Source organism: Anolis carolinensis, chromosome 4 (assembly GCF_035594765.1).
Source record: "Anolis carolinensis isolate JA03-04 chromosome 4, rAnoCar3.1.pri, whole genome shotgun sequence".
Classification (NCBI taxonomy): domain Eukaryota; kingdom Metazoa; phylum Chordata; class Lepidosauria; order Squamata; family Dactyloidae; genus Anolis; species Anolis carolinensis.
In genome coordinates, this window is record NC_085844.1 from 103,046,523 (window position 1) to 103,070,890 (window position 24,368).

At 38.6% G+C, this 24,368-nt stretch overlaps 1 protein-coding gene across 2 annotated transcripts in view; it reads right to left on the reverse strand.

Annotated features, from left to right (window-relative positions):
• Window positions 1-24,368, reverse strand: part of myo10 (myosin X) — a 258,827-nt gene that overhangs the window by 199,679 nt on the left and 34,780 nt on the right. Inside the window, exons 1-2 of one of the 2 annotated variants that reach the window (XM_016992938.2) lie at window positions 2,952-3,026; window positions 2,034-2,132 (exon numbers count right to left, since the gene is read on the reverse strand). In XM_016992938.2, the coding sequence (XP_016848427.2) occupies window positions 2,034-2,132; window positions 2,952-3,011 (159 nt within the window). In that variant the 5' untranslated portion in view covers window positions 3,012-3,026. Of the gene's footprint in view, window positions 1-2,033; window positions 2,133-2,951; window positions 3,027-24,368 lie in introns of those variants that run through there. The other variant, XM_008108850.3, reaches the window with a different exon arrangement.

Sequence of the window (24,368 nt, forward strand, 5' to 3'; positions counted from 1 at the left end):
GTTTTAAAGATTTGTATTATCTTATTGTATTTCTAAATAGTCATTAATATTAAATTAAACATATTTTGAGATATAATTCTTTTTAAAAGTATTCTAAGATTTATTTTGAATGTGTTTAAAATATATTTCAAATGGCTTTGGTATGTTTTGTTGACTAGATTAAATAACATTTGAAAATGACACTTGTGTATTACAATATTCATGACTAAGGCTACAGTCCTACACTCATTTACCTGGGAGGAAGCACTGATAAATTCAGTGGGCATTACCTCTGAGTAGATATACATATACTTAAAAAATAATTTTCAAGTGGACATTAAACATATATCAAGCACCATAATTTCAGATTCAAAACATATAAATTTAAAAACATTCAGTGAACTTAATGATTAATACTTAAATAGGTTATGCCATTTTGATAATTCAAAAGGAGCCATGCATGCTTAAGTCTCCTAACCGAAAAATTGATCAGCAAACAGTAATCAAAATGTCAGGGTTTTTTTTGTTTTCATGTGAGATGTATATCAGTAACATTCCATCAAAAGCAGAGATGTCATTGTTGAATAAGTACAATATGATATGCACATTTCCTGCTTGGAAAGAAAATTAATATACTTTATGTTAATAACAACAATAACCCACTTCTATGTATAATGGTAAAGAAAAAATAATTCCTTAATTACCAAGTTACTCTGATGATTTGTATTTTAATCAATAAATCCTGGTTTGATTTTCTGATGTGAATTTTAGTAACCATGAAGTCCACTTTATATCATCAATACGTCCAGAATGCCGAAGTAATTAACAGCCTCTAGTCCATACAAATGTATAATCTTTGTGAAAATTCTAAGACTGAGTACAATACTTCTTAGAGTTTAAATAGTTCTCTACTGAACATAACAGAATCCTGCACTGGCACTGGCCCTATTCCCTGTCTCATGTGCTGGACTCCATCTCTCACACTTTCGCTGACGTCATGAACATTACAATTTTCACAAAGCTACCATTTGGTGCACCCAACAGAATGCACAAGATTAGAGGAGGACCTATTCCTAACCACCCAGATCCAGCCCATCCCACATCAGGCCAAGAGCAGTTATTTGCAGACAACTAGACGTGGTGACAGATTAAAAATTAAACACATTCAAGCTTCTTAGAGTGCTGAAAAGGCGATAAGACACTGATATCGTTCTTTCCTCCGCAATGGGAACAGCTGCCTGTTATCGGTTTTCAACATTCTGTTCTACAATTCCAGCCACTAGCAAATAACAAATGATGAAATATATTCAAAGAAAGACTGAGATCACAAATGGAGAAAGTTACCTTTTAGAAAGCCTTAAAAGTTGAAAAGTAGTTTAATACCATTTGCAACAGTGTTTCTCACACTGTGCTCCTCCAGGTGTTTTGGACCACAGCTCCCAGAAATCCCAGCCATCTTATCAGCTGTGAGGAATTGTGGGAGCTGAGGTCCAAAACGACTGGAGAAACACAGTTTGAGAAACTCTGATTTACAGGATCAGCTTTCTCAAAAGACAACTAAAGCACAGACATTAGAATCATATGGGATAAATTCTTATAGTAAAGCCTGAACTGAAATTGGAAGATAGAATACACATTTGAAGGTGTAAAAGTGTAGGGATCACTGCTTCTGACTGAGAAGAGACGATCTCACAGCAGTGACCCATAAAAAGCAGAGCAGGTAGCCTCTTCTAAAGGCAGATAATTTGTCTACAGTAGAAGTGACTGAGTGAACTAATATCATTTGATACAGAAGAAGTAGAATAAAGTCAGTTCAGAACAACTAGAGCATGCAGAGATACAACAGGAGGCTCATTTCTGAACATTTCAGAGTTACAAAAGCCTTGAATTAATCTTTTTCATAGAGAACTCGTTGTTCTATTACAACACAGAAGTGTGAGAATACACATTTCAAACTGACCTCCTACTGAAAACCAATATCGCAACATATATATTTACCATGATGGATGATGCCACGACAGGAACTTAAAAGTGTTTAGAAGTGATATATTTACCTGACCATAATCCGTCCTGAACACAACAACTCCCTCTGCACAGGAAAGTACAGTACTTGGATAATGTTGGCTGTTTTCTCGCAACCAAACCCGTGCTCCCTGGAATAAAAACAAACAAACATATAAATACAAATATAAGTATATTTATTACTTATTTGCCAAAGTGAACAGCAATCTTAACTGGCTTTCTTGTTGTATTTCCTATATGCAACAAACATAGCTGAAATCAACTTTCCGTAGGTGAATAATAAAATAGGTAAGAGATGGCCGGGCTGTGGCGCAGATGGCTAGTAACCAGCTGCAATAAATCACTACTGACAGAGAGGTCATGAGTTCAAAGCCCGGGTTGGGTTAAGCCTCCAACCATTAAATAGCCCAGCTTGCTGTTTATCTAGGCAGCCTGAAAGACAGTTGCCTCTGTCAAGTAGGAAATTTAGGTACGCTTTATGCGGGAGGCTAATTTAACTAATTTACAACACCATAAAACTGCCAGCTGAACATGGAAAGGAATGAGCAAGTATAGTCCTCGGTGTCACTAGTGGATGGTGAAGCAACAACTCCCACTGTGGCCGGAATCGAGCATACCCTCAGGAAGTTGGAAATGTTAAAGTGCCCCTGTGTGTGTCTATACTGTATGTTGTTTGTCTGATGGCATTGAATGTTTGCCATATATATGTGCATTATAATCCGCCCTTAGTCCCCTTTGGGGTGAGAAGGGTGGAATATAAATACTGTAAATAAATAAATAAATAAATAGTCTCTCAGGAAACATATGGTCTGTTTCTACCCAAGTTATAATATATAAAGGAGTTGGAATAGTTTTTCCTTCTGAAAATAAAAAGTGTCTGCATGACCACGACAGCTGAATTTAATTCATTGAATCATATAGTTGATAAGTTATATAAAATTGCAAATGACCTTCAAATTTATGGTACAATGCGTGCACTCTCCAAATGCAAGGAATTGGCAGGCCCCCATAAAAAACTGCCTCCTGCTTCATTAAGGTGCAAAGCAATAATCTCGCCTCCATGCAGCCCAAGTGAAGAGAGAGATCTTTAAATTTTTCCATCTTGAGAATAAATACTCTACTTCTTGATTAACCACTCTTTAAAAACTGTAAAGGAGAAAATAGGACATGTGGTTTAGCACAAAAGTAAAACAAGCCTTCTTTTGTATACCAAGAAAAGTGTAACTTTATATTGCCCATACTTGCAAAACAAATGTAATTTGAAATGAAAACAAAGTTGGACATAAAGAGTGCTATTTGGATGCTAGTGACCAATGTGTGGATTGCCCTTTACAGAATATCTTTTTTATTTACAGCTAGCTTGGGTACCCGGCAGTGCCTGGGTTATTTGAAAAGGGCTTTGTTTGTTTTTGAATGTTAAATAATATCACCTTGGTTGTATGTTACACTAAGTCTTAGAAAAATAAACCCTCAGTCTTTACTTATGAGTGCTCCTATTAGAAAATGTGGGTGAACTACAATTCCCAAAACTCTTAGGTCAACCCACCCCAAACTCCACCAGTATTCCCAGTTGGCCATCTTGGGGGTGTGCGCCAAGTTCAGCCCAGATCCATCATCTGCTGGGTTCGATGTTCTCTGAATACAGGTGGACTATAAGTCCCTGGTGCCAATATCAATCACCCCCAAACCCTGCCCTGCAAACTTGGCTGTGTTGGGTCTGTGTGCTAAGTTTTGTTCAGACCTGTTTGGTCCAGACCATAGGAAAGGGTAGGAAAGGGTTAAGGGAGAGGCAGTGGGCGGGGTCACACAAATTCCACACCAATGGAGAGAGGAAGGAACCCTGGGATGTGGCTCGCTGTAACCTGCAATGTCTTTGGAGGGAGTGACTTGGTTGCTCCTCAGCACTGGGAATTATAGCCTGTTTGTGGAGGTGGGAGGCTGTCTGTGTAAATCAGGGGTCCCCAAATTAAGACCCGGGGGCCGGATGCGGCCCTCCAAGGTCATTTACCTGGCCCCTGCCCTCAATTTTATAATATATTTTAATATCAGTTTTAATAATATATGTATATTGTATATACATATAATATTGATAAAAATATTATGTTATACAATATAATACTAATAATAATACCATATAATAATATTAATTATATGTTATATATTACATATAGTATTACAGTATAGTGTTATAGTTCAATATAGTAATGTATAATGCAAATATTGTGCTATCCTAATAATATAATATATTGTATGTACATACAGCTGCTCTGAGTCCCCTTCGGGGTAAGAAGGGTGGGATATAAATGTAGTAAATAAATGTAGTAAGTAAATAAATAATTAATTTTAGACTTAGGCTCACCAAATTCTGAAATGACTTGAAGGCACATAACAACAACAACAACAACAACAACAACAACAACCCTAATTAACTTGACTCTCTCATTGGCCAGCAGCAGGCCCACACTTTCCATTGAAATCTTGATAGGTTTATGTTGGTTAAGATTGTTTTCATATTTAAATATTGTATTGTTCTTTCATTGTTGTTGTTGTTTTGCACTACAAATAAGACATGTGCAGTGTGCATAGGAATTTGTTCATATTTTTTTCCAAATGATAATTCGGTCCCTCCATAGTCTGAAGGATTGTAGACCGGCCCTTTGCTTTAAAAGTTTGAGGACCCCTGGTGTAAATGGACATCTCTGCCACATACACACATACACACTTTTATTATATGTAGAGATAATATACATTGGGGGATAGTTTAAAGAGATATTGGAAGTTTCTAGTTCTTATGAATGAGGCAGTTATCTTGAAAATATCCACAAACTATGCTGAAAAGGTACATGAGATTGTGCTACTTGCTGTTTTCTTTTCCTTATGCCAGTAGTACAATAGCTACTGCTGTAACAACATTCTAGGAAGTCAAGTATTAATTTGTAACACATTCTTTTAAAAAACTATTATCTTAACAGTTAAGAAAAGGTAGACGTTGTTTGTCTTTTGGGTGTACATTTTATATATGAGTGCCCTTCGGTACAGCTTATGCATGCTGTGACTTGCATCGAACAGGTTGGACATATACTTTGTTATCATTCCTCTGCCTAAAGAACAGAGTCAACATCCTGATGGAGTTTTGTTCTTATTAACTTCAAACAACCCCAAACACCTTCCATACTATTTTCTCTAAAGAGCTAGTTTAATTACTTGACAGTATTTCTGGAATTTCTCAAGATCCATTGTCTGTCCTTTGAGATGCTTGTCTGAGTTTGCCAGCTGAACAAATATTTGGAACAACTTTATTTATATTTTATTTTTAATTTGTTCCACAGATCTCAAGGTCAGTTGTTACAAAATCAGATTCAGTCGGTTGCTTATTTTTAATTATGTTTCAGGCAAAATTAGTATCCTTAATAGGCTTATAGGAGGGCTGCCAGCAGGTGTCATAAATAATTATAAGGCACCAGGAGGAATGAAAATAAAAAATAATGTTAACAAATAAAAAATAAGAAAGAGAACTGGGGGAGATAAAATAAGGGAAAAATAAAACAGGTTGCATACCAGTAACTCTGATTCCTCACGTGATAATTTGCAAACTCACATAGAAGACACATCCCCCATCCTTAGTTCACTTGCCCAGGCAACTGCATTGTTAGTACACTTGCCTGGGCCATCTTGACGTTGTGGGCTTTGACTTGGCTACCAGCCAAGTCAAACCTCACAGCATCAAAAGAGAAAGAGGGTGGCCACACAGGGCAGAGTGAATTCACTTCCCCACCCTCCACCCTGCCCTGCGATATTTCCTTTTTAGTTAAGGGGCAGCCTCATGGTCAGGTAATGGTAGGCAATGTGAAGGTGAAGTGAAGTGAATGTGAGTGAAGTGTCACCTACCCACTTGCCTAGCTATGTCCTCAAATGGAGCACCTGTGCGGGTGGGTTGATACTTCACTCGCCCATTCAGCTGTCCCCTTTGAAGGTGCATCTGCGTGGGTGCGAGAAGCATCACCTGCCTGCATAGCTGCATCTTCACATTTGACTACTATTATGCAGTGAAATAAGTCCTTCAATTTTTTTTCTCACCACGTAATAGTCATCTCATCATCATATAATATTCACAGCTCCCCTTTTTACCCCAAAATGGGAGAGGGGGGAGTCAAACTATTATGTGATGAAATATGGTCTTCAACTAGAGCCAGGTTCATCCTTGCTATCATTTCGAGATGAGATGGTGCAACTACCCAGGATTCCGAGTCAGTGCTGGAGGAAGTTGAGTATCCTTCCCTTTGTTACAAGGTCGCAAGACATCTGGTAACTAAAACAAGGATTATTATGTTTTATAGGATATATATAATCCAAAAGATACATTTTAGATTTAGAGGGTACATGCAGGAATAATCTACTTGAAGATGATATTATCATTATTAGCAGTAGCATGAATAGGTTATGTTGTTGTTTTAAAGATCTATATGTGTTTAAGACCTACCTACTTATCACAGATAATGAAATTCTCAACATAGAAGCTAAAAAGAATCTCTACATATGCACTGGTTTACATATGGAAACCAAAGACACAAACTGGAGTTAGGCAAAGTAGGAGATGGTTTCCAAAAGTGGCAGGAGTCTGAAAACCCCTTCCATCTCAAATTAATATCAAGAGTGGGAATTGTCTTGTCACTCAGACACCACGCACTGCTGTGTTCTCCTCTGGGCTGTGATCACATGAATATTCAGCTAGCTGCAGTGTGAAGCAAGCCTTGGTCAAAGGCTCCATGGAGGAGGCAGAGACATCTTGTGGGTGCTGTATCATTCCTACCCACTGAAGTCAAAGGGTGAAGATTTTGGAGAGGTTGTTGAGGGTGGTGTGACAGGGATTGGTGACAGAAAAGGAAGTAGGTGGGGCAGGGGAAGAAGTTATGCATGGACTACAAAGATATACCCACTGCCAGAATGCAAATATATGTATGGATACGCAATAAAAACACATATAAATTCAGGATCAACAGAAGAAAGCCTTCGACAACAACAGAAGAACGATGTGTGTTTATACGAGAGGGTATATGTATATGAAGCAGGGAAACCACAAATGAAGAGGAAGTTCTTAATCTATTTATTTCCTACAATTTTTTTAGGGGAAATGGGAATCATGTATATTTATCATAAGCATTGCAAGTGGAATACGAGTATGTTGAGACAAATGACCTTAATCAGCAAGCATTCTTAATGCCGGTACAGTTTCTTTTGCCCCATAGAGTTCACCAGGCCAAGCACACACATTTTGCATGCACACTTTTACATATGCATGAGCGCAGACCATCTCTAACCACAGACTGAGTTATTGTTTCCATCTGCTCCATACTCTCTGAGTTCAGACAGCCCTGACTGATGAAGGGTTGCTAGGGAAGGCCGTAAAAGCTGTAGAGATAAAGTTGACTGACACTTGTAGCTGCCTGTCAAAGACTGGCCAATTCAGTTACCAGGAGACAGCTGCTGCCTGGGAGACACAGCCACTTTCCTTCCGTGCCAAGTGGCTTAAAAAAATTGTATTTTTTGCCTGGAGGAAAACACATGCACCTGGACCTCAGCTGCCTCTTGCTCTGTGAACGAGGTACTGTGAACGGGGAAAGAACATAGACTTTTCCTCATCATTTTGAGATCACTGCCCTTTTTCTGAATTGCTGACCATCCATTCTCCAAGCAAAAGGCATTTCTCCTTTTCAGAGCTCCAAGGGAGCAATTATATCAAAAAGGGGTAAAGTCAATAGCACACTTCCTCATGAGCAACTGTTAGTCCTACAGTCCTGCTCTCCTCTTGTAAGAGAGATAAATTCCTCCTTCGACACAATCCCTGCTTTCACATTCAGGGTTATGATCAGACAACCATCTTCTCATTCGAAAGTAAGAACTTCATTCTGGAAGCCAAGCCTATCAGAATCAATTCTGGGTTTAAATACAAACTTTAAAGGAGTTATGCAAAGTACTAAGTCTGGAGGGGTTGGGTTCAGCACCTTGAATGATTTCTTTTAAAGTTCAGACTAAAAACAAGACTTGTCACCTATATGCTTTCCACATGGGGGTCATTAGCTACCACTGCGGGTTAGTCAAGTCATTTCTGCTATTAAATTACACTACTTAAGAAAGAGAAATGTTATCAAATGTTTAAGCACTTGACTTGTTCCACAGTATGGAAGTAACACGTAACCAATTGATTTGTAACTTTTGGGCCTAAAACAACAACAATAACTCTAAAGGAATCAGTTCCTACCTGATCTTAGAAGCTAAGCAGGGTCATCTCTTGCTAGTAGTAGGATGGGAGATTAGGTGTTGTAGACTACATTTCAAAGAAAATAATTGTCAAAACTATTTCTAAGTATTTCTTTCCTAAGTAAACCCTATGAAATTCACGGGATAATCATAAATTGACAGGCAACTTGAAGACATATGCATAAACACAACAATCACCACGTGTAGCTGCCTCTAGACACACTGTATAAACCAATAAGAAGTGCACTGAGCAACTGGGAGTTATCACCCTGAATACTGAAGAAGAATAGGGTCACAAATGTCTTGCAAGGGATTTAAAAAGTAGGCAATGTATGCATACTGGAGGCCTGGGGATCCTTGAGTTTTTGCAGGTAGAAGCGCATTAAAAAGATAGTTCCCACCTGTAAGAGCTGTTCCCTCTACTTCACTATTCCACTAGCAATTAGAGTAGGGCCCCATATTTGTTTCATATGTCTCATTCGTGCTTTTGTACTGTACCGTTCGTTCGTATTGCATGGTATGGCAGACCCCTCCCCACACAGATGAAGCAATAAAACGAAAATGAAAGCAGCACAAAACCAATTGCTTTGCTGCTGTTCATTCCTCTGACTGCCACGCTTGTTGCCTCTTGCCTGCCTCAGTGCCTGCCTATTCTTTAACCTCAGGTTTCCTCTGCAGATCGAGAGGAAGACCTTTCAGAATCAGTGGTGCCTTAAGCCCCTGGCTTTAAGCTAAGGTCTCTTCCGAAGATCGAGAGTAAAATATTTCAGAATTGTTGGTATCTTAAGCCCTTAGGTTAGAGGGCAGGACTAGTGGGGGAAAGAGAGAATATTTTTAAGGAGATTTTATTTATAGAAAGAAAAATATCCCTAAAATTTGGGGATGACCCAAACCCAAGCCAATGGGACAAATGTATTTGTTTATTTGGATGGTGAAACAAAAGAGCTCAATCAGATAGGCACCGGTTTCGGAAACGGCAGATAGATATGGGGCCATATGAATGGATTTTTTTTTTTTTGTGTCAGGAGCAACCGGAGTTGCTTCTGGAGTGAGAGAATTGGCCGTCTGCAAGGACGATGCCCAGGGGACGCCCAGATGTTTTTGATGTTTTACCATCCTTGTGGGAGGCTTCTCTCATGTCCCCGCATGGAGCTGGAGCTGATAGAGGGAGCTCATCCGCGCTCTCCCCGGGTGAGATTCGAACCTGGCAGCTTTCAGGTCAGCAACCCAACCTTCAAGTCACGAGGCTTTTATCCCCTAGGCCACCAGAGGAATAAATGGAATAAACAAACGGGTAGCAATGTTATACAAATGCACAGCAATCAGGCAATAATTCTTACATATTTCTTTCACACTGCCCTGGATTAGGTACCTTTCCTCTCTTCATTTCACTGCTGGTCTTTGACTAGGGCAGTAAATGTAGGGATGGACTGAAAAGCTTCGGCAAGCTTTAGGCACCAACAACGTTGAGCCTTACTCTGAGAAACACTATTCAGCTGTGTATATACAAAGACTAGGGTTAGAAAGAATAGGAGAGTAGGAATCAAGGGCTGTGGAGTAAAATTGCTCAGCTATACAATAGAAGGGCGTCAGCCAGCCAGATTTTAAACGCATAGCAAGACCCTCACTATGAAAAGATTTTCCACTCTAATCAGAATAAGTTGAAAGAAAGAGAAGTAGAAGGAAATGCTGTCTAAATAATCTTTCCTCAGAACTGAGATTCCCCTATAATAAAAAAAGCAGAGATCATGTTTTTAAAAATGGAGTAAAACCTGCAGCAAGTTGATATAAATCACAGTTCCTTCTGGCAATGGCAAAAGGAGGATTTGGCACAGAAGCAAACTACTAGCCTGGTACCATGTTAGCCCTCTTGGCTTAAAGCCAAAAAGACATCGATGAAATGGCATGTTGTATTTTGGCCAATAAGGAATATTGTGCTGTAGGCTATTTTTTCAGAGGAAAGAACTGGCAAATCAGCTCCAATTATTTCTTGTCTAAGTAAAACCTATGATATTCATGAAAACACCATACATTGACAAATGACTTGACAACAACAACAACAACAACAACAACAACAACAACAACAACACTTCATATAACCCAAAGTTGGTTTATACACTGTGAGCATAGTTCGTGTTTTTCATGAAATAATAGGGAAGTTATGCTCCCCCTCTATTCTGCCTTGGTCAGACCACACCTGGAATACTGTGTCCAATTTTGGGCACCACAGTTGAAGGGAGATGTTGACAAGCTGGAAAGCGTCCAGAGGAGGGCGACTAAAATGATTAAGGGTCTGGAGAACAAGCCCTATGAGGAGCGGCTTAAAGAGCTGGGCATGTTTAGCCTGCAGAAGAGAAGGCTGAGAGGAGACATGATAGCCATGTACAAATATGTGAAGGGAAGTCATAGGGAAGAGGGAGCAAGCTTGTTTTCTGCTGCCCTGCAGACTAGGACACGGAACAATGGCTTCAAAATACAGGAAAGGAGATTCCACCTGAACATCAGGAAGAACTTCCTCACTGTGAGAGCTGTTCGACAGTGGAACTCTCTCCCCGGGGCTGTGGTGGAGGCTCCTTCCTTGGAGGCTTTTAAGCAGAGGCTGGATGGCCATCTGTCGGGGGTGCTTTGAATGAGATTTCCTGCTTCTTAGCAGGGGGTTGGACTAGATGGCCCATGTGGTCTCTTCCAACTCTACTATTCTATGATTCTATGATTCTATGATAGGATTTTGGTAAAATAAGTAAAACATGCATCCAAAAAACTGGTTCCTGAAATGCACATTAAACTTTCTATGGCCAGATTTGGATAAAATGTTGTTTTTCTTTAAACTTTAAGTCTACACATACTCACTATTCTTTTAGTGACTTTCACTGCCTTGAGGGACTACAAACAGATAGTAAAATAGAAACCATGCCTTAATTCCAAGGTTGCAAAGGAATACTTAATTACTAGCAACAAGAACTAATTCAGATTTGTCAGCAACCTCAGCTCTAGACTCTCTTTTCCTATATAATCTTTGTATGTATGCATAAAAATCGCACAGAATGCTAATTTAAAAATAAACAGACTGCTGTCCTTTGTTCAAAACTTAATTTTTCTGTTTTAAAGTGAAATCCTAATCACTTTGTTGCTCTTTCTTACCGTGCAACTAACCACATTGCAGATGTTTGTTCAGTTGCTCAATAAAATAAAATCACAAATCATTTAAATGTAAACATGTTCACCATAGTGTGGTAAAACATTTGTTTCTGGTTACAGTCATGTGAAGATGCAAAAATGTTTAGAATTCACAGAAAATAACTCAAAAATATCAACTCTGTCTTAGAAATCCCTATATTTTTCAAATGTTCAGGTTGAAAAGACAGGCATCATATAAGTAAATATATTTTCAATCTATTGTAATATTGCTGTGTCCCAAACACTTTAAAACTGCCATACATCTGTTTTTGTATCTAAAAACCTTGCATTGCAGAACCATTTCATATTACAAACACTGAAATTATTCAATTATTCTGTTTTAAAGAGCAAAAAACCCAAACAATTAAGTTATCTAGAAAAATCTAGGCCAATGTGTTCCAACCCGTGGCTGCATGTGGCACACCAATTCATTTTTGTTGGCCCTTTACTTTCTTACTAGAAAAAATGTATTTTAATTTAACATTTGGAAAAAAATAGTTTAGCCTTCTTACTGCTTTAAGTTTTTAAGAAACGGCCATATAACGGAATGTCTCTGGCCCTCACATTCCTATACTAAAGTTTGATTGGCCCTCAGGTAACTAAAGATTGGACCACACTGATCCAGACAACTATCTGCTTAGATTCCAACATCTGAAAATGCTACCAAAGAATACTTGACACATGTTAACCTGATTCTGGTGCCTAAGACTCTGAACTATCTCTTCATCCCTGCTAATGTGAACACTATTTTTCACATGGCATATGCAGAACAGTTTTTTCTAAAATCTTCATAGCACACACTAATTTATATTAAAATTTGCTTTAAATGGAGGGCTTTAATTTCAAGCCATTTACACTACATGGTATGTAAAACCAGTAGCCCAAGCTATAAAAAGATATACGTTTCACTTTAAAATGTTACAAGACAATGTTCTAAAACATGTTTGCTTCGTTATCCTAATGCAATACAGTCCTATGAATATTTAGAAAAAAAGTTTAATTAATTTCTCAATGGAATCTACTCCTCGACAAGTATATCTATATTTATGGATGCTCTTATTGAATAACACTTGTTGTTATTCCAAGAAATTTAGTAATACAGCTGTAAGCAAACTGAACCACCCACAACCACTGTACAATTCTTAATCTTTGCCTGGAAAGCCTTTCTTTTAAATGTCTGCAGTCACTGTGCCTGAAACTAGTTCGCTGCCGACAAGAGTCTGGAAAACTTACTGACTATGGTTATAGGGAGCCCCGGTGGCGAAGTGTGTTAAAGCACTGAGCTGGAGACCGAAAGGTCCCAGGTTCAAACCCCGGGAGCGGTGGGAGCAGCTGCTGTTAGCTCCAGCTCCTGCCAACTTAGCAGTTCGAAAACATGCCAATGTGAGTAGATCAATAGGTACCGCTCCGGCGGGAAGGTAACGGCACTCCATGCAGTCATGCCGGCCACATGATCTTGGAGATGTCTATGGACAATGCTGGCTCTTTGTCTTAGAAATGGATATGAGCACCAACCCCCAGAGTCGGTCACGACTGGACTTAATGTCAGGGGAAACCTTTACCTTTACTATGGTTGTTCAGGAATAGAATAAGCTATCAAGAACTGTTCCCAGACCTCAATTTTCTGACGTTTAAGACCAAAATTGCATTTCATTCTTCAACACCATAATAAAATCCATAATTTTGACTCCAAAACTTGTCCTGGACTTATACACAAGGTTGACTTGTTTATAGGTGTATCTGGAACTTAGAATCAAAGAGTTGAAAGAGACCACAAGTGTCATCCAGTCCAAACTTCTTTCCAAGGTAGGCATTTTGCCACAAAACATACCAAATATCCCTGATTTCTATGCACGCCTATTCAAGAGCAAGCCCAAGGGCAATGGCTTATCTCCATATGAAGAGCAGGAAGTTTTATGCCACATCATTTCTTCCTGCAACTCACAGCTCATTTCTACACCAAGTCTTTAAATGTCCTCTTCTCTCCAATCATTTTGTAACAAAAGTCCAGAGCTTGCTCACTCCAGATAGGGGAAATCCTTCAGGAGGCACTTTTCCCATTACTAAACTAAGATTTTGGTTAATCTTAAAGGTTTTATTCCCAAGAGAAGATGCAGTTCCTTATAGTAGTTTAAAATGTCCTTGAAAATCAAGTGACATTTTTTGCAGTTCTTCTCATTAAAAGGTTGCCAGCTTTCTCACCCTTTACACTCAAACAACAACCGTTGACTAGCCTTGAACTCAATCCAGTTTCTTTTGCTTTTAGTAAATTGAACTGCATGAAGGCCCCTTCCATACAGTTGTATAAAATCCACATTGAACCAGATTATATGGCAGTGTGGACTCAAAATCCAGTTCAAAGCAGATATTGAATATTATCTGCCTTGATATTCTGGGTTATATGGTTGGGTGGAAGGGCACTAAATAGTAATGAAGGGAGTCAGAAAGGTGATTTAAATGCCAAATTAAAATGCTGAGAGATCAGTGTTGAGCCATGGTGGCTGAACTCTGATCTCTCAGCATTTTACTCCAGGATTCAAATCACTACACCTTGAACAAGTCACACTCTCTCAGGCCCCTTCTACGGGCCCTTCCACAAAGCCATGTAACCCAGAATATCAAGGCATAAAATCCCACAAAATCTGCTTTGAACTTGGTTTTCTAAGTCCACACTGCCATATATTCCAGTTCAAAGCAGATAATGTGGATTTTATACAGCTGTTTAGAAGGGACCTCAGTCTTACAGGTCATGCAATACCTATCTCTGATATAGAGAGTCAAAAGGGGCTTCATAACCAATAATGCAAACCTAGCACAAATCATGCCATATCTATTCCAAGAAAATGCATGGGGAGAATGTCTATTCCGAACAGTAGCACCTTTGCTCTTATAAAAGGATAATGGGCACAGGGTGAAGAAAGAGGGGATTATTCTACTACACAGAATATAAAATGTAATAAATATCAATCCTGTGTGATTCTAGAGCAATACAAAAGCAGTCTTATAGTTCTGGTGTTAGAAAAACCTTTTGTGAAATATAACATGTAGTTATTTTAATACTTGATTTGAATTAATGACAAACACAAAAAAATTCCATATATAAGCAAACAAACAGAATATCCCTAATCCAAAAATACAACACTATATAAAAATATTGCGTATAAAATTGCCTCCAGTGGTCTATATGAAATGAATGAATTTTGTGTTGGAATACAATTGTATTTAAAACTAGCTTGGGGACCCGGCGGTGCCTGGATCATTTGAGAAAGGCATTGTTTGCCCCTTTTCCTACATCCAATGTCAGCTGGGTTCATTGGGTGCGGGTGAACTACAACTCCCATATGCAAGTCCCATTGTCCATGGTCCATCCTCCTCCAAACAACGCCAGGATGTAAAGTGGGTCGTCTGTGTGTCAAGTCTGGTCTTGATTAGTCATTGGTGTGGGTTCCAGTGGTCTCAGAAAGTGAGTGAAGCTACTGTAAATCCCATCATCCATGGTCCATTGTCCCTCAAACTGTAGCAGGATGTAAAGTGGGTGATGGGAGGTATGTGTGCCAAGTTTGGTCTGGATTAATCATTGGTGTGGGTTGCAGTTGTCTGAGGGAGTGTGTGAAGGGACTGTAAATCCCATCATCCCTGGTCCATTGTCCCCTCAAACCACAGGAGGACCTAAAGGCGGAAGGCCATAAAAATAGCTTGCCATTTGTCCACCCCAGCAGCTGTATATTTAAACATGCCATGTAATATATATCCATGCACTGTTGTAACTATGGATGTTCCACCAGTTCAAATGTGGAATCCAAATTACATCAAATGGTCTGGTGGATGTATGTGTGTATTAAAATGCTTAATAACAAAAATGTAGTCTTTTTCTGCCACCAGTGCTATTCTATCTGATCTTTTTTCAGTAATTTGTAATATCTGTTGTTTGTTTAATAATTTACCATTCAAAGTATCCAGAAAGACAATAAATAGACTGTTAAAAGCCTACTGATATTAAAAATATACACATTCATATGTACATGAAGATAATCATTCTTTTGTCTTTTAGTAAGGGAAGAGACACAAGGATGTTTACTTTCCTTGAGGAACTTAACACCGGACACCCTTTACTTTAAGTTTCCGGTAGGATTGTGTGCAGTTTGCCAAATTCATAACAAAATGAAGCCCGTTATAAACTAATACAAGCTTTGAAAATATGATGACTGTGTGATGAAATCCTGGCAGACTGTGAGACACTTATGTTTTTGCAGAAATAACCTACAAAGGTATTTGTGATGTAAGTTTTTTAAACAAAATTCCAGATAAAACATTTTTACTGGTAGCAAGAAAGTAAACTTCTAGACTGTTTTTGTCTCATGCAGGAGTTGTAATGATTTATATATTATATTTCAAATTATTTTCCTATGTTTCTTGAATGTTGGCTTCCTGGGTAGACCAAATAAAAACAACTGACCTTGCACAGATGTAAGCAAGGGCAATTTTTTTCCCTTTTAAGCAATCTAATAGGTGGCCTACCCAAAATCTCACAAACCTGCGTGTTGTAATAAAACTCATAGCACTGCACAGCATTTATTTTCATTACACATTAAAATCTAAAGACATGCTACCTTCATGCGAACAAGTCTCATTGATAACAACTATCATTACACCCCTCTCCTTCTCTTTTGCATTTTATTCTTCCCAAGCAATGTTTCACTCATGTTTTAAAACCTTTTTTGGTTACAGCAAAAATGATACGATATGGAAAACATAAGTATTTGCCACCACATAACAAAAAAAGATTAAATTTCAGCCCGCTAAAATACAATCATTTTCCCAGGGCAGTCTAAATATATCCGTCTTTCCTTCCTTTCCAGTGAATAATACTGATTCATCAGTTTCCAAAGTACAAGGCATCAAATATGTTTCATTTATTCTTGTAGCTGATATCCTAATTAGCAATTAGATGAAGCCACATACTTTCCTTTATCATCCACAATAGTCAAATCAAGAACAAACGTTTCCTCAACATGAACTTTTCACTTTTCAGAAATGTAATCAACAAAACTCAGATTGAAGTTCTCAAAATGGCCACCCTAAACTAAACTTTCTGCCAACTTTGAGATGCAAATTATAGTAACATTAACAAAAATGATTGAATTCAGTGTGGATTTCTTTGCCTCAAATGAATTTAGCAGTTTATTTTATTTCTGCTGCCCTTTTTTTTGGCTGAGTTTTTCTACTCAATCTGCTGTCTGGTTGGTCTCACCAAATATAAAACTGAAGCCTTGGAACCTTGTCAGAAAGCTTTTGGCTCACGCTGAGCGTCTGGCTGTCAGCTACAGCTGTTGCCTTTTTCTCCAGCTCCACATTGTTATCACTAAATCCTTTTCAGGCTTTGTGTTCTGCACTGGGAAACAAAACACAAATTTTACTAAAGAGAAAAGAAAAACCTGAATCCCCATGTGAGAACAAGTACATGCTCCTCGTTCACCCAGAATGTGTAAACAACTAATCTGGTCAATGACTGGAATCCTTCAGTCCCATATACATCAGCCTGCTGAAAGGAGTGGGGGTGGAGGTTGAAATCAACAATTCAGAAAATAGTTGTATTTATTTATTTATTTACTTACTTACTTACTTATTTGAAAGAAGCATCTGAAAAACCTGGTTCACATGTAATAAATATGTGAGTTCCCTTTTCTTTCTGTTCTTGTTCCAGCTAAAGTTTGCCTATGTTGAGTATCTCAACATATTCTGCTTCACAGTTACCCTACAACTCCCAAATTAGGAATTAAAGCAACATTCTGAACTGGGTTACAACTCATAGCTTGAAAGTGAGGTACTAACAATAATTTGTCAATTTAGATGATATAGCAATAGATTTGTTGTCGAAGGCTTTCATGGCCGGGATCACAGGGTTGTTGTATGTCTTTCGGGCTGTGTGGCCATGTTCCAGAAGCATTCTCTCCTGACGTTTCGCCCACATCTATGGCAGGCATCCTCAGAGGTTGTGAGGTATGGATAAACTAAGTAAGGAAAGGAAAGAATATATATCTGTGTCCAAGGTGTGGCAAGAGTCCTTTGTCACTGGGAGCCAGCATTAATGTTTCAGTTAATCTAATCAGTTAATCTGATTAACTGAAACATTAATGCTGGCTCCCAGTGACAAAGGACTCTTGCCACACCTTGGACACAGATATATATTCTTTCCTTTCCTTACTTAGTTTATCCATACCTCACAACCTCTGAGGATGCCTGCCATAGATGTGGGCGAAACGTCAGGAGAGAATGCTTCTGGAACATGGCCACACAGCCCGAAAGACATACAACAACCCTAGCAATAGATTATTGGAGAAAAATTGGAAAATACAAGGAAGTACTAGAAGAAAAGGTCATTCAAGCTCATGGTACAATCTATAGTAAGATTTCATCTGAACTAACATATATATCAAGTGTACACAGACAATAAGAAGTATCAGGCTTCGGGCGATTCCAGCACCTCTCACAAATATGGGTCTACAATTAATAATAATAATAATAATAATAATAATAATTCAGACTCTTGGAGACAGATATCAAAATGCTTGTGACTGTGGCAGACAATCCAACAACAACCACAGCCTGAACTGTGATAAAAAATGTAATAATGAATGACAACGTCATTATTTAACGGTAAACTGGAGACTGTCCTCTTCCTAATATCAAGGCAACGCCCGGGCTGTGGCGCAGGCGGGAGAGCAAGCCAGCTGTAACCAGCTGCAATGAATCACTCTGACCAGGAGGTCATGAGTTCGAGGCCCGCTCGGAGCCTATGTTTGTCTTGTCTTTGTTCTATGTTAAAAAGGCATTGAATGTTTGCCTATATGTGTAATGTGATCTGCCCTGAGTCCCCTTCGGGGTGAGAAGGGCGGAATATAAATGCTGTAAATAAATAAATAAATAAATAAGGCCTGGAGCCACTATGTCTAAAACAGAAGGGTAAGGACGAGGTATATGTACAATTTATGGGAATTATAGACATCAACGTTCTAATTTGTTCTTCTTGTGTAAAACGTATTTTAATGATGAAGATGAAATGTCTCACACACACATTGTGCTTTTGTAGAGAACTGGTTTGGCCTTTGGATTTCATTTAGTGTCTGATGCAGGTTAATAAGCAGTATGAAGTGAGCTTCCAATTCTTTTTTTTTTGGGGGGGGGGGTCATTTAGACTTTAGAAGGACCTGCATATTTTATGTTTTAATTCTTCAGATCTTCCTAATAACCTTGGTAGGAACTGGACACCATATTTTTGTTATATGAGAATAACCCTGGAAAGTCATAATGGAGAAAGTGTTATTTTTCTAAGACCTTATTTGAATCAAATACGCACACATCACAAAATTTGGATACACTAGTTTGTCATGTGTATGCAGATATCAGTTTAAAGCTATCTGGGCTACAAAAGCTGTCACTGTAAAGAAAGAGCCTTAGATCAACTTCCTTAACTTAATCCTGGTCCCAAAAATAAATCTACCATAGGGGGGGATTTTCCTCAATGTTCAGCATCAAAACATCCCCATTATTTTTGCAAAATCACAAAACCAATGTAACAAAACAACAACAATCCACACCCTACATTTGCTTTGTTCCCCTTTTCATCATCACCAGATGCTTTCCTATAAGGGGAGGTAGTAGCATTAATCCAGCTCAATATTTGCATATGGCATTTTATTTTTCTGTAATGATGCCACTGTGCAATGACATAGCCAACAGAAACCTTCTGGTCCATTTTCAGAAATGACTTTCTCTCCCACCTACTCTCAATACCAAAGCAGATGTAATGGAACCAATCCCTTACCCATGGTTAAGAAGGGAGATCAGCCTGTGGGATTTTATGTTATTTTTTCCCATCCTCTGCCCTCTTAACCACAAATCACCATCGACCTTTCCCGCTACTGCCCTTCAGTGTGGCTAACACTTACCGTGGCACAGCCTCTACCCATGTCTCATGCAAACGTAACTAGGGCAAAAGAAGAGCTGTGTTACATTGGCTGGTCTTCCTTGACATTCTATCATTAAGCTATGTAGACTGAATACTAGAATGGACTTGATGGTTGCATGTTAACTTTACACAAATTGGCCATTGCCAAAGGTAAACACACAAGGCTCACAACTAGAGACTAAAAGAATATTCATAATTATTTGTAGTAGGAGCAAAAACATTTTTTCCAATAGTGGGAAACCCTACTGAGAAGAATATGGAACCATGGGGAATTTTATACAATTATTTCTTGATATTTGTCATTTCATTCTTTCACATGTGGATGAAATATATTCAGCCCTCTGTAACCACAAGTTCTACATCCATTGATTCACTCAACCATGATTTGAAACATATTAAGAAAAAAATCCAAAAAACAGGCCTTGATTTTGCCATGTGCCAAGCACTAGACCAATGGTTCCCAACCGTTGGGCCTCCAGGTGTTTTGCACTTCAAGTCCCAGAAATCCTAGCCAGCTTAACTGCTGTTAGAAACTATGGAAGCTGAAGTCCAAAACACCTGAAGTCCCAAAGGTTGGGAACCACTGCACTAGACTGATGTTTAGGTATATGGCTGTGTCCTCCCACCATTTCATAGATCCTAAGCATTTCTTCAGCACATTTTATGTGAAAGGCCACAATTTTACTATGGCATTGTATGAAATGCCACTTGAGCATCCAGGGATTTCAGGATCCATAGGAAGTCCTGGAACCAAACCCCAGTGTATACCGAGGGCCTACTGCAGTTAAAAATTCAATCCCTACTCATGGCTATATGATAGCAACTTTAAATTTACTATCTGTCAGCTTACTCCAGGGGTCCTCAAACTTTTAAAGTGGAGGGCCGGTTCATGGTCCCTCAGACTGTTGAGGGGCTGAATTATCATTTGAAAAAAAATACAAACAAATTCCTATGCACACTTCACATGACTTATTTGTAGTGCAAAAAAACAACAGAAGCAACAATGAAAGAACAATACAATATTTTAAAATAAAAACAATTTTAACCAACATAAACCTATCAGTATTTCAATGGGAAGTGTGGGCCTGCTTCTGGCCAATGAGATAGTCAAGTTAATTAGGATTGTTGTTGTTGTTGTGTGCCTTCAAGTCATTTCAGACTTTGGGCAAGCCTGAAACTGAGAGTGGAGGCCAGGTAAATGACCTTGGAGGGCCGCATCCAGCCCCCAGGCCTTAGTTTGGGGACCCCTGGCTTACTATTTCAGGTTGCTTGGATATGATAGAAATGTGACAAATACAGAAGTAGCCCATGGCTCCAAGTGATACATCTGCCCTCCTCCCTCCGAGGCTACTGTGCTACAACTCACATCAAGTGGTCCAAAAAATTCTGTGGTCTACATGTTTCCAACCATGATGTATATAATTTACTGTATGCGTACATTAAACTATCTAATATGGAAACTAGGATATTTTCCCAATCTGCAAAGGATCCGTACCATACTTGTTCCCAACCAGCTAAAAATGTTTCTGCAAATTTGTATAGGCCTGACTTCCAATAGTTTGGGGACTAGCAATGGTTTAATTGCTTTAATATATAAATTATTACATGATGTTTTAAAGTTTTCACACATCAAATTACTGCATCTCAGGACAAGCCTTTTAAACAGCATGTGCTCAAATTGGGACGTATGCAATTAATTGAAGTTTACTGTTTCATTTAAACTTCTATTATCAAGTCAGAATATTAAACTGATTTCAAACCATGAGTTAATACTGTGGGATATTCAAATGCTGGTAATAATAGTTTCATGGCTCAAACAAAATGGAAGCCTATAGAAGGCTTCCTGGAGTGATTTTTCATGCTAGTTATGAAAAAAAGCAAAATTTAAAAAATACATTTCACTGATACCATTGAAGTGAGCTTCAGAAACCTTTTATAAATCCATGTGGTAGAATAGTAGTATGCACGCACTACACATACAATATATTTCATAATTGGAGCCCCTTGAATAAACCCTTGTGCTGGCAAGATTGCTGACAGGCAGGTTGGCAGTTTGAATCCGGAGAGAGCGGGTGAGCTCCCTCTGACAGCTCCAGGTCCCCATGCAGGGACATGAGAGAAGCTTCCCACAAGGATGGTAAAACATCAAAAACATCAGGGATCCCCTGGGCAACATCCTTGCAAACGGCCAATTCTCTAACACCAGAAGCGACTTGCAGTTTCTCAAGTCAGGGTGAATAGTAACAGAAGTAGGAAGAAGTAATAATATTATCACTATCTTGACTGAAGTCATTTTCATGACAATTATTACAGTTGCTTCAAAGTTGTTCTTCCCCATTCCAAGGTTCTTCGTAACATTTTCCACTCATTATGTCTGGGATAAAGGCAGATTTTGTCAGATATTAATGCTTTAAACTGTTTTTATTTAGTTAAGCATGGATAATTGCTTTCTGGTTTAGAATCAGATTATAGGTTTTACCAGTCTGCACAATACAATGGTGCACTGTGTTTTCATTTAATAATTTTTTAAAACCCTGCATGAACTTTTGATTGTTAACTCCTAGTATAAATAAAGTGTTCAGAAATATTTATTGTATTCCTTAATCCAACTTGCTAGCCTTCAGACACATGCCATATGTAACAATATGTCTCAAACCTTGTAAGAAATAGGTCTCTCACACATTATAGACTATATATTTTTCTCTCCCTTCCTCACACACAAATATGACCGAAATCGTGGCTGTTGTAATAAGGTAATTTTTCTACCTCATTGCTTGTATTTTAAACATTTGTGTTAGATAAGCAAGCCACAATTTAAGGCCTTCAATAAATTACCAGGAATCAGGAGAAGACAAATTGCAAAGTTATATAAATATGGTACACTGCAAGGAATTACTCTTCTTCTTTTTAAAACCTTCCTAATAATGCCTTTCTCCAAGTTGCCAGGGATCACACTGCCATCAAGTTTGCAAAAGGGCAAGAATACATTTTTACACAATGACATAGCAAGAGAGTAATTGTAGTCCAAAAGTTATAGTTCAAAAATCAACTTTCAAATGCTAGATATTTTGGGGACATTTATGGGAGGTGGGACTATCCTAATATAAAGTCTTCTCATGATTATCTGAAAGTCAAATGATTCCTCCTCACATAGGTCCCTGGATTTCTTCTCTGTACTCATCCTCCAACTTTCTTCACAAAGAAAGGTCTAACACAGAGCTCTTGAAACATTTCAAGTTGGTGACACAGTTTTAAGACATGCATCATTTTGTGACACAGTAATTCAGTTTTACTAGCAAGGTAAGGTAAAGGTTTCCCCAGTCATGTCTGATTCTGGGGGTTGATGCTCATCTCCATTTCTAAGTCGAAGAGCCAGCGTTGTCCATAGACACCTCCAAGGTCATGTGGCCAGCATGACTGCATGGAGCACCGTTACCTTCCCACCGGAGCGGTACCTATTGATCTACTCACATTGGCATGTTTTCGAACTGCTAGGTTGGCAGAAGCTGGAGCTAACAGCGGGTGCTCACTCCACTCCCCAGATTTGAACCTGGGACCTTTCGGTCTGCAAGTTCAGCAGCTCAGTGCTTTAACACACTTCACCACCGGGGCTTACTAGCAAACCAGAGGTTAAATCATCCATAACCTGACTGGCAACCTTCACCTAGAGGACATTTTCATCAGTTGCCCCAAGACTGTGGAATGACCTGCTAGAAGAGCTTCAACAGCTAAACGAGCTACCAAATTTCAAGCCCCATCTCGTCCAGCAGGCCTACCCAGTCAATTCTAACTTGTGAATTTTAATCTGAATTTCATCTGTAGATTTTAACTTGTATTTAAACTCTGTGTATTGTGTTTGTATGTTTTTTAATTTCTTGTACCCTGTACAATGATGTTGTACCCTGACTCAAGTCACAGGGAGAGATGGGTGATGATGATGATGATGATGATGATGATGATGATGATGATGAACCCCTTATAAGAGATATGGACTCATACATAAAGTAATTAAATGCATGGGGACACAATCTATCTCATGAAAACCTTTAGTGTATTTAAAATGTATAATTTATTGCTTATTTCACATAGACTAAGAAGTTTCTAGTTATTTTTGCGTGACACATCTACACACTTCAATTGACACACAAGCATGTCGTGACACAAAGATTGGAATGTTCTGGTCTAATATCTTTACCTATACAAAGGTACCTTTCTATACTAGTGCCCTCTACTGGAGAGGTCATAATCAATGACATAGCCCATCTCTGAATGCAGAAGTTATCAAGTTCAATCACTGGTTCTGGTAGTCAAAATGATCAGCTGGTGTGAAAGATGCTGTGCTAAAAAGTTACTGCCAGTCAGTTGGCAATCCTAAATAAGATGAAGAAACATCTGAGAAAGCAAAATTCTAAATTAATTCCCCTCTCCCATACGCACACATACACTCCAGATTACTATCACTAATACAAAATACAATTGCAACTGCATTCTGTGGGCTCTTAAAGTGATATAAACATCCTCCTGTAACTAGCACCATAGGAAGTCTCACTATGAAAGACAGCTTGGATTGATTTATTACATTAATCTATAAAGTGGCACTTCCTGTATAATCTAACTGGGGTCATAGCTGTCAAGGCATTTATTTGGTAAGTTATTCATCTTTATCCTGCCTTTTTCCCCAAAGGGGATACCTTTCACAGTAAACATTAGATATAAGAAGAAGGCAAGCAGAATACAAAATATCCCAAACTACTAAAGGGGGGTTAACTTGAAAGTACAATCTTAAACATGTAAAATACATAACTGAGAAAACTGGCTATAAAGTTTGTTCCTTGCAAGCAGGCAATTTCCAAAAATCTCCATGATTAAAAAAGTAAATGTTTGCTGGAGAAGGGAAACCAGAATTGTTGTGATTGCGCCTTCGGGGACTGTGGATGATGGTGGTGGGATCAGGAGAGGAAGG